Here is an 11163-nt window from a genome sequence, read left to right on the forward strand (position 1 = left end):
GGTGGGTGGTTTTGGTTTTTCTGCGGGTATACTGACTGATTTTACGAGGCAGCCGTTGACGTTATGTCCGGAAGCACGCGCCACTCCGCGGCCATGTACAGCAGAGCAATATTTATAGGGGCACGGGCATACCATTATCTTGTCTCGCACTGAATAAACCGGGATGCGTTCGGCGTACGTTTACTATTTGTAAGTTCTGTCGGGAACACTCATAATTTCTAGGCCCACTTTGACCGTTGGCGTGCAGCATCAATTTCTTACTTTCTGAAAGCATCGTAGAAAACGGTTCGCTAACCGGCTAAAATGAGTTTCTTCTTGAATGGCAAAGTAGCTATCGTCACGGGTAAGCATTGTGATTTCCCCTCTGAATTGGGTCGATACGATATTCAGTCACCGCGTAATACCAAGAACATAGATCATACAGATGTTTATATACGTATACAAAGTTTTAATTAACATACATGTGGCTCGTATATTTTAGCTGTCTGCAGCTGGTTGCAAATTTACAGGTATTATGACAATCCATTTAACTACGCTTTCCCAGTAGTGTTTGTTTCTTTCCCGCTTACGCCATACAACGTCATTTTAATACGGCACATTGTGCTCCTAAGGTTTTTGGTAACTTTGGCCGTCCTGCGTGTGTCTTTTTGAAGGTGCTAGTTCAGGCATAGGCGCAGGGATTGCGCGCCATTTCGCTCTCCTCGGCTGTTCGCTGGTACTCGTGGGTCGAAACGAGGAAAACCTCCGGCTCGTGCATGCAGAATGCGAAGAGAGGGGCCTGGATGACGACAAGGTTTGTATGAATGCGGAGCTGTTGTGACATGAGTGTCTCAATTGTTGGAACCAAAATGGTGGTTTATGTATCACTACACGTGGACAATTAGCACCGTTATAATTATAGCTGTATGCTGTACTGCACACATAATGAACTGCCATATTGGTTCCAAGGTCTGAAGTTGGCGTAAATCTCTATAAACATACTATGGTGTATTCAATGCACGATGGATGTTTAACCTTTCGAGTCACCGGTTAGTCATGGTTCGATCAAGTCGTCCCGTTCTGACCTCATATGACCTCGCATAGTGTCGAGATGTCGCTAAAAAGACCAGGAAACCATAAGCTAAATTGGCTTGATACAAAGACGTCGATCATTCAGGACGCTTTGTCTCTTTGTAGGAAAAGTACCTTTAAAATCACCTTTAAATTCGAGTACGAAATGAAAAATATGCTGCAAAGGGCATGGTGTTGTGCACAGTAATTTTTACCCGACCTTTTGCCTTAATTTAGTGTAGACTCATTTAGTACTGGAAAAAAGTTATACCAAGAACTTTCATGCTACACCGGTTCTGAAAGGTTTCGTTTTTAATAACCGACAAATTTATGTAGCGCCCTCACCAGTGAAGAGGTTTCAGGTGACTGACTAGTGCCATTTACGTACTGTTCTGGCAAATGGGCAAAACCGCGTGAAGTACCAGTACTGAACAATTATCTTCCCATCAGATTTTATTGGTCAAAGCGGACTTGGAGAGAGAGAAAGACGTGAAGGAATTGATTAAAAGGAGCATTGAAAAGTTCCAGAAAATCCACATTTTGGTGAGTATGGTTAAGTATAACTGAGTTTCTCCCCCATAGGGCCAAAACTCATTTTGAAGTTTTTGAATGTCATACCGGTAACTAATTCAGACACCATTTTGGGTATCGTGGCTTGTTTAAAAAAAACGCCAGTTCGCTGAATCATTCCCAGAAATTTCAATGAAGACCTGACTATGTTCTACGTGTTAATGTTGAAACAGTGCGGTAATAGTGCAAATGTCAAAACAAAGAGATAATGAGAGAGAGGTACGTTTAATTGTTAATAAAGGTAAACAGTGCTGGCGTTTTGTCCTACGGCGGCCTAGAAGAGATGACCGTGGACCAGTTAGACTCGCTGGTGTCTGGCAACCTCCGATCTCTTTTCCTCGTTACTAAGCACACTGCTCCCCATCTTGCCAGGACAAAAGGTACCTATTCCTTACTTCGGAGTGCCATTATTTGGTTAATCTCGACTGGGAAAGACCCGGCATCTATCCAGATTTAGGGTCAATATTCTAACATGTATAATGCAATTGATGACACCAACTTTGCCGGTTCCCTTTTTTTCCTAGTGTTTTCGTTTATCGTGATATCTTCCTCCTGTTACCTAGTATATTTCCTCACTCCAGGGTCGGTCGTTAACATTTCCAGCACGTCCAGTCGTCGAGCGGTGAGAATTGTTCCAAATTTGTTTTTTCCTTTCCTTCTAATTAAACTGTTAGTCTTCCCCATGCATGTTGCTCAAGGATACCGAGGCTGAGCCTGACGAAACGAGGGAAGAGAGCCAAAAAATATCCCAATTTTCTCCGATTTGATTACTTGTTAAGACTACAATTCCCTCGAGATCGTCTCTACACCTCATAGGCCTACACGTAGTCATCTACACATAAGTGCTCGAGAAAAAAGATCTACTTAGCGAAGGCTCATTTAGGCTAGCTTTTCTTGAGGTCACTGGGCAGTGCTCCCACTAATTAGAAGTAATTTCCACGCTGAAATTGGTATTTCAGGTTTTGTTTTGCCTTGGGTCCCTCTGTAAGTATGTGAATTCGCATTTTCAATGCATTTTGTGCCATTGTAGTCTCCAGGTCTCCTTGGATACGGGATGACCAAGGCGGCAGTGGACCACTTCACAAAAACAGTTGCAATCGGTGAGCACCATTTTAGACACTATAGGTGGAGTTAATGGAACCGCTGCGAATACAAGTCTCCCGTATACGCAGTGAAAGAGGGGGAAATGACTGTAATGACCAACTCTATGACATCCCTAAAGCAATACATTTCTTTTTAAAGAAGGTGAAGCAGCGAAGTAAAAAGGATTAATTTTATGGTTACCGCGTGACACAGCGCCCTCTCTTATTCAAACACCGTGAGGATTATTTTTTTCTCACAGCCAGCTGGCTTCAAACTTGGATGTGCTGTTTCCCATTTTTACGCGGATCTGGGCTACCTTTATAGCGGTCGTAAAACCTCTTACATTGAGAATTTTGTTTTTGCTATCAAATTAATTAATTATTAAAGTCATTTGGACCAGGGCACTAAAATAATTTTGCGCTATTCATTCTTACTTGTTCTGTGAAGGTATAGAGGCTATTTTCATTAATTATCGCAGGATATAACGCATACCTTCCATCGTTTTTTGACACACAGAACTTGCTTCTAAACAGATCAGAGTAAATGCAGTGAGGTAGGTGGATTTTTTTTGTCAGGCTAATTTGATTTAATAAGATAAATAGACGACATTGTGTCCACTGTCAAATTTAGAAATGCTTATCCTTTTATATCCTTGTAGTCCAGGCTTAACTGTGACTCCGCTGTACAAAAAGGCCGCGCCAAGGTGGAATCCAACCGACGACAATGTGAGTTTCGAACCGCTGAGGCTATTCCATGGATCAAAAATTAAAAATTACAGAACCTTACTTTTATTAGAGCGCCCTTTATATGCTAAGGCGGGGTACTGAAACGCCCCTGCACACGGTCCCTGCTTGAAAACTGTCCGGTTCGTCAGTGACTTCGTCAGAAAGGCGGACGCACCACGATTCGTAGGCTCCCACTGGACGATCGCAGAAGTTGCGCGTTCACTTCCGGTTCCATGATTCCACATAAACGGCGATCAATGCGTGTAACTCTATGTGCAGTGCATGTGCAGTGGGCGTGGTTTAAACTGAAGTGACGTCACACTTACGAACCAGATTGTGGTCCTTTATGTTACATTTTCATGTCTGCACATAATCATTGATTACTCATTTTCCCCTTCTTTGACGTACATGTATGTTCATTCAATCGGTATTTCATGTGACCAAGGTCAACAGAATCTAGAGATGGCCAAAACTGGCTGTTAATTTGAATTTGCTATGCTCAATTTTAGCGTTCCATCCAATTACAAAGCAAAAGATAGAAACTGTCACCGAAATAGGAAGTGACCCACCGCTCGTGAAAATTTCGACCATCAAGTTTATTGTAAATCCCTTTCCACTTCCATTTTCAAGTTGGAGGAAGAGGGCAAGCGATGGCATCCATTGGGCCGGGCCTGCACTGTAGAGGACGTCGCCCAGTGCGTGGCGTTCCTGGTCTCGGACGAGGCGAGCTTCACCACCGGCGAAATCATCCCGGTGGATGGAGGCCGCCATGTTGCTCAGTCGCTTCGCTGAGGTCATTTTTGAACTACCAGTTCTGGCTGGAAATAGGGAATACCATTAATTGCAGCAGAATTCAAAAATATTCTTGAGTGATACGATTATTGTGTTTCCAAGGAAACCTGGAGTTAGGAAACGGTTTGTAGGCTGTGATCATAACTGAAACTTGTGGAAACTTCCAAGACTTTTCCGGAATTATTTTAGATGCTGGTGAGCATGGGGGGGGGCTGAAATTTTATGTCTAGTGCGAGTCAATCACAAGCCACTTACCAGTCATTCCTCCCCAGACACGGCGCCATAAAACAATGCAGTAGCCTACAGACCTGTCTTGAGATAACCAGGATCCATTGTGACCGACCAACGACAAAGTATCGTCCAGTCTTGATTAGAAAGCAAATAGCTTATGGGCGTTTTCGTGATATGTTTTCCTTGAGCCAAACCACTTATTCCAGGGGCGAAATTTCTGCTAAAGAATTCAATGAACAACTGACGGCTGGAGGAGGTCAATTGTGGGGCTATTTCAAGGAAATTAGAATTTTTCATCCCCTTGCACCTATTTTTGATTTCTTTCTTTCCCCGCCTATTTCCCCCTAGTCCCCTCCCCACGCCCCCACGCCCATGCAGCAATGGCAACATAAGAGAGAAACAAATTTACGGTCTGTGTGATTTCTCCTGTTTGATTGATAACTTGAATGAAATAAAACAAATTCCAATTATCCAAACCACATGCCTGAGATTGCTTATTATGTGCCTCGTACACGTAGACTGAAATAAACCCCTCGGTTTTTATAACTACATGTATCAGGGGAGGCTGTTTAATTTGCTGGGGGAATCGGCGGGCCGGGTGCTGCCCTGCACCGGGCCGTCCTCACCTGTGGACAGTGGACCGAGTAAACAGCAAGCAGCCGCGGTGTTTCGGGGCTGGCTCGCATTTAAAGACATTCAGTAGTGGCGTTTCACATCAGCGGGCCCCCAAGAGTTTGTAACGCGTTAGCCAATCACAGTGCGCGAAATCTGTCGACCCAATGCTCGTCTGGATATGGTCGACATATTCGGGCGTTGTGATTGGCCAACGCGTTGCAAACTCTTGAAGTGCGTTGTTGTGAATGGAATATACATGGAATACATATATACAATACATGGAAAGGAAAAATTGGCGAGATAAAACAGTTGTAAAAAGCCTACAGCAACGTGTATTCCCAGGTGGTCTCCCATCCAAGAACGACCTTGTTGCTTAAATCGGACGAGAACCGGTGTATTCAATAATGCGGTGTGGCTGTAGTCACTTGTACAGGCAAATTAATGAGAATTTATAGCTTCTGCAACCTGCAGAAAATTGAAAATGCCCTTAGTACAACACTGCACCAGGGTGGTATGAGTTTATTTTCTTAATATAATTGTGAATCCAAAATACTACAATTTACAGTGAACAAAATTATTAAGAACCTTGCGTTTCGATCACTTAGTTCATTTCATGCTGTGTATTTATCAAATTATCCAATAAACCATATGACTAATCTTTGCACATTTAATGTCAATCTTTACTATGTTCACATCAAAAGAAACAGCCAAGGCAGTTGAGTTGAAGACATTTAATCCACTCATGATTTTGTGTTGCGATTGGTTTTTACACATGAAATGATTCATCCCAAACTACTATTATGAAACGAGAAACTTTATAGCAAAATTGTAAAAAAAAAAGAGAGAGAGAGAATGAATTCTGGTTTTCCCTGCACGTGTTATGATTTAACCGTGGAATTGGCAATAAAATTCAAAATATGTATATGCAAAAAGCCTACAACACCTGGATGCAAAGGTGGTGATCGGCGGTGATCGGGCATCCTGCTCTACCCGGGATAAGTCCATTGCAGGGGTCATGGCCCATTCCCAGGTGGTCTCCCATCCAAGTACTGATTCATCCTAAACCACTCGAATGTTTGCCTGTATTATTCGAATCGAGAAACTTTATAGCAAAATAGTAGAAAAATGAAGAGAATGAATTCTGGTTTTCCCGGCACGTGTTATGATTTAACCATGGAATTTGCATTAAAATTCAAGATGTGTGTATGCAAAAAAGCCTACAACACCAGGTATAGACCTCGTCACGAATACGTTCTTATTTATGCAGTATGCACGCGTGCGCACAAATGACCTTGGCGGCAAGAAGCCTGAGCGTGCCATTGAAAATGTACAGGAGGGCGACTAAGTTGATCGTCTCCTCTCGGGTTTTTCTGACTTTGTTCAGTTTTCCTTCAAAAAATCAATCCCATTACCACAAATAGGTCATTTGGGAGACACTTTGTGGTAAATCTTTCAACCTTAGGGAGACATTGGTCATTAGGGAAATGTCTCCCTAATGCTCCAATTACCAGAAGGAGGCCGAATTTACTGTCCACAATATGAGAGATGATACATTAGGGTCTAAAATGAAAACATGCAAACTTTGGTTAAGATCAGATTAGGGAATATTGAATTATGGGACAGCACAGTTGGAAAAATTTTTGCACGTTGTTATGGGAATGGTTTCCCTAATGACCCGTTGGCGGTAATCATTATACTACTTATGATGGAAGGGGCCACACTAAGAAACGAAGATCTCGTGCACACAAGAAAAATTACGATTCAAGTTAAAATCTAACAGATCGTATGCACTGTATACATGTACACTGAACATGGGTAGGCTATGTGTTTTTACAAAATGCACAGGTTGGCTCCAAGAACACTAACGATGTAGTTTATTAAATCGTTTTTTGCTATTAGTTTGTAATTTAAGAGTTTTTTTAGTGATCACCTTCAAGATGGTGGCCTTCATGGACACCATCTTGAAGGTAAAATGTTACACCCTGTAATTCTGCCTTAAGCCTTGAGGGATGTCAGTCGGCGACAAGGAGGGGCGGTGCCCAGTACTTCTCCTTTAATTACACAACGCCTGTCATTTTCCAGAATCATTCACATTCATGACACCGAGCGTCTCCGGTTTGACATTTGAGGGGAAAAAAACAAGTGTCTCCAGCTTCGAAACATAACCGTCCCAGCTTGAAGTTGTTGGAGGCTGAGGAGGAAACATTGTTGGATCTGAAGCGGACAATTTAAAGAAAAAAAGAATAACAGTCGAGAGAGTCCATCGTTAGCCCCACAAACAGTAGTTGAATCTGCCATGTTTCCTCGTTAGGGAAAGATGAGGTGTACATGTACAAGTCTGAACACAGCATGCCTTCGTCTGCTAGTCCGTTTTTCCCAGTCCCGCTCACTGCACTGGCCGTGTGCTTCCCAACTTCTTCCTTGTAATTTTCCTGATTGTAAAATGCCACTTAGCCTTGTTTTCTTTATTAAAGAATAATGAAAACAAATGTTTGTGGGTACTTCTTGTTAGAGACACACTATTTCCGCCAACAAATGAGGTTAGGGGTTGCATTGTGCATTTTTAAAAGAGCAACCGTCAGGAAACATTCCCCAAGATCTCCCTGTCGTCAATTTGTTGGAGGGGGGTGGCCACTATCCATGGTCTTTCACTGAGTAAACAGCGAGCGTAAGATCGGATGATCGTAGGACCTGCCGTGGGGTCATGTGGTTCATTTTTGAAACTGTGAAGTGAAATAGTGAAGTCTTATACATAACCATAAGGAGGCAAAAAGCCACTGGGTTCCAGTTATTCAAAACGATCGAGTACAACCACTCGCCGAAATAACAACGCAAGGCATACAAAGTGCTCTTCAGTGCAAAATGACTTGGAGATGTTGAGTCCAAGGAAAGGTGAGGTAGTCTGTACATGTATAAAAATACATGTGCAGGCTGCTGATTACTTATTTGGCCGAAAATTCTTGCCAGAGACCATGCCCAAATTTGTCCACTGATTTATGTACATAAGGTGAATCACCACCAGGGGCCCGGCTAGTCATAGGTTATGAACTGGGTGACGTCACCCAACAGGCCCAGCTCATTGTCATTTTTTATTGGCCGTTAGGATTATGCAAACAGCGCGGTGCTCTCCCCGACCACAAGCCACGCCCGATTATTCAACGGCCTGGTATGGTGACGTCACTGAAGGGGGTTGCCCGTGGGCTCAGTGGTCTGGCCTGTGAAGGCTGTCCATGGAAACTGGCACATGTTGTCAATATTTTAATGCTTTAATATTGCTGAAAATAAAGTCCGTATGTATAGTTGCACCATGAAGATTTTATGACACCCAGGAGATGGCTTTGTCGCAGCTTGTCATTCGCCGAATGGGATTCTTTGAATTATTTTATTGCGAAAAAATCCTTACGCTGAGTTCATGAAGAACCCCGTTGTACGGTACTTGTCCATATCTGGAAATATCTCACAGTCACACAGCCAGGCTGGCTTGGCTTACATACGATGTTTCTGAAGGTCTAATGGTTACTTTATTCCTAAAATATCTTCTATTCTTTGGTTTCCTTTCAGTTTGGTTGCTGGCATATCAGATGTGAATTTTTTCATGCTGTATACCCATTTCCTTGTATTGGTGAGAACACCACTGCTTTATCTGTTATTAATACATGTATTAGATTCTGTGTGAAATATCAGTGATTTGAAAACATTTTTGTAAAAAGCTATTTTTAGAAAGTCAATTTGTTTTGTAAGAAAAAAAATTAAACATAAAGTCCCCTGTGGCTCAGAAACACGTAAAAGACCTCATTTATCATGATCAAGTGCAAGTGTGTGCTAAAAACATGTTCAATGTACATGTACATAATACACAGCGTATGCTGTACAAAGACTGGACACAGTGGTTGATTTCTTCACCCGAAGCACAATGCCAACATTTCGTCATCACAAAGCAGGTGGTATTTCCCCTTAATCAGCCACTTTGAACGCTCTCAATGAGCCCATTTATAGCTCCATGATGAGCCCAACAATTATTGTAGCAGGCACCAAAGCCACGATTTATCACCCCGGAACTAACCCACCATTCTCCTTATTCTCCTGAGGCGGCTGTGTCTGGCGACCGTCATTTTTGTCAGAGAGGGTGCACGTTTTTAATACTCAGTGACCTTTCTGCGGCCCTGTTGAGGTGAAATCTGCACGCACCCAGCCACCACGAAGAAATAATGAATGTTTTGAAGTCTCGTCAGTTCAACCTTGTCGGCATGCAGTATTTAACCTCGGTTATATAGCCTGGTGACCAAACACTCTCGACAACTACAAAAGTGTTTCACATTTAGGTTTTCAATTTTTTATCCAGTCGTGAAAGCAAACTTTGACAGGCAAGGTTTATTTCACGCTCAATTCACACTATACCTTCGGCGTTTGCCCCAAAAGTGCCAAAAATCTATCGTGGCACGGTACATTGCAACCAATACTGAATCCGACAAGTGGTCGATTTGTCAGTACAGCACATGCGCGGCTTGGCTGTCATTAGTGTCAATGGAGGTCGATTGTGGGAAGGACTCTCGTTCTGAAGAATGCGGAAGTGAGATTTCGGTCCACGTTCTTCGAATACAGAGCCTTCATGTACAGTACATGTACTGTACATGTACATGACTGTACAATGTACATGTACAAGTACTGTACGTGTACATTGTGCAGCCGTGGTTGGCGTCATCTGCAATTGTGAGAGACATTTTTGTGGTGGAAATATTTTGATCCCATAGTCTAGACCAAATGTGCATACATTCATTTTATGCGAATGACTCAAGTGCCCCTCAGAACCTCGCCGTCTATTCCTTCCTCCATGGTTCAACAATTCTCATACCGCTTAATCTAATTGTACAGAATTTGAGATTTGACCTAACCCTGCAGAATAAACTACACTACAGGACTGAAAAGCGGTTGCCTTGTGGACTGAGTTCTGCCGAACCAGCGGATGCGACAAACATGACGTTTGACTTTGAATGGGAGTAACCCCACCGTAAATTAAAAGTGTCCCCGATGAGTTTTTATCATGAAGATTATCGTCCACGCAGTGCAAAGGTTAAGGGTGGGCCGTATTGACGCTGACATCAATGGCGCCATATCGCTTGTTTATGAATGGAGATATATAGATTATTAGTTCCGAATATGTCAACATCCATTTGCATTTAAATGCCACCGACTTCCTGGAGTTATAAATGTAGTAGACCGGGCCCTGCGGGAGCTTGGGATCGGTTTCGAGTTTATTTTACCAAACATGGCAAATTTCAGGATCGAATGCAATCTCTTCTCTCGCTTTATCAACATCATCGTGTACACGTCACACTCGGCATTTTAATTTCTAACTAGGGCAGACTGCGTGATTGTTGCATTCCGAGGTGACTAGTTAACACCCAAAAGGGTTAGTTTCTCCCCCAACTTATAAATTGTTTGCACCCACTGTTGGCTGCTGGATGTCAACACTTATAATCATTATGGAGTCTGAGTCGGCCCCCACCCAGCTGACATTGCTGAAAGGAGGCCACCATGGCCACATCATGACCATCCTACCGAAACGTATCCTCCACGAGAAGTTACACGCCATACTGAACCATTACACTAACCATGCATGGCGGCCAGCGTTTTAGTCAAAAAGTAAGCCTGTTTAGAGATTTTTCTGAACAGACTGGGCGTCGGCAGTCCATTATTTTCGTGCATGTGGGAAACAGTTGAAAATTAACAGCAAAAGACTCCATGTTCAGTGGATATCGACAGAAAAATGACATTTTCTGGTCCAAAAAGTGCTTTTCAATTAGTTGCATGCTTAGCACAGAAATGGCTACCTAATGTGGGATATTTTGTTCAAGAAGACATGGAGGTATAGGAAAAGAACTTAATCAACTGTAATAGGTCATAACCCTGCAGTTCAGCGTTTTCCCGATATCACGGATTTTGCACCAGGGATGCAACAAGTATAACAAATTCAACTCCTATATGTTTAAAACCTGCTTCAGTATTAAATTGCATGTCTTTTGGGTGGCTATGGAAAGGCTATAATACGGGCCAAGGTTGCGAGCTGCAACCCTCAAAACTTTTAGTGCCAACCGCG

General features: G+C 42.8%; 1 protein-coding gene across 2 annotated transcripts; it reads left to right on the forward strand.

The window, feature by feature from the left end:
• The first annotated feature begins 134 nt into the window (after positions 1-134).
• Positions 135-4930, forward strand: LOC147796284 (uncharacterized). Of its 2 annotated transcripts, XM_087148144.1 has the most exons (9): positions 135-343; positions 654-793; positions 1501-1593; positions 1862-2000; positions 2202-2242; positions 2651-2720; positions 3220-3256; positions 3362-3428; positions 4059-4930. In XM_087148144.1, exons 1-9 carry the CDS (start codon positions 304-306, stop codon positions 4218-4220), a joined length of 789 nt encoding a protein of 262 aa, XP_087004270.1. In that variant the 5' UTR covers positions 135-303; the 3' UTR covers positions 4221-4930. The 2 variants fall into 2 exon arrangements, with proteins under 2 accessions (XP_087004270.1, XP_087004271.1); XM_087148145.1 differs by lacking the exons at positions 2651-2720; positions 3220-3256.
• Positions 4931-11163: the final 6233 nt, after the last annotated feature.

Source organism: Acanthaster planci, linkage group LG17 (assembly GCF_054643075.1).
Source record: "Acanthaster planci isolate LZ-2023a linkage group LG17, COTS_SCS, whole genome shotgun sequence".
NCBI lineage: Eukaryota > Metazoa > Echinodermata > Asteroidea > Valvatida > Acanthasteridae > Acanthaster > Acanthaster planci.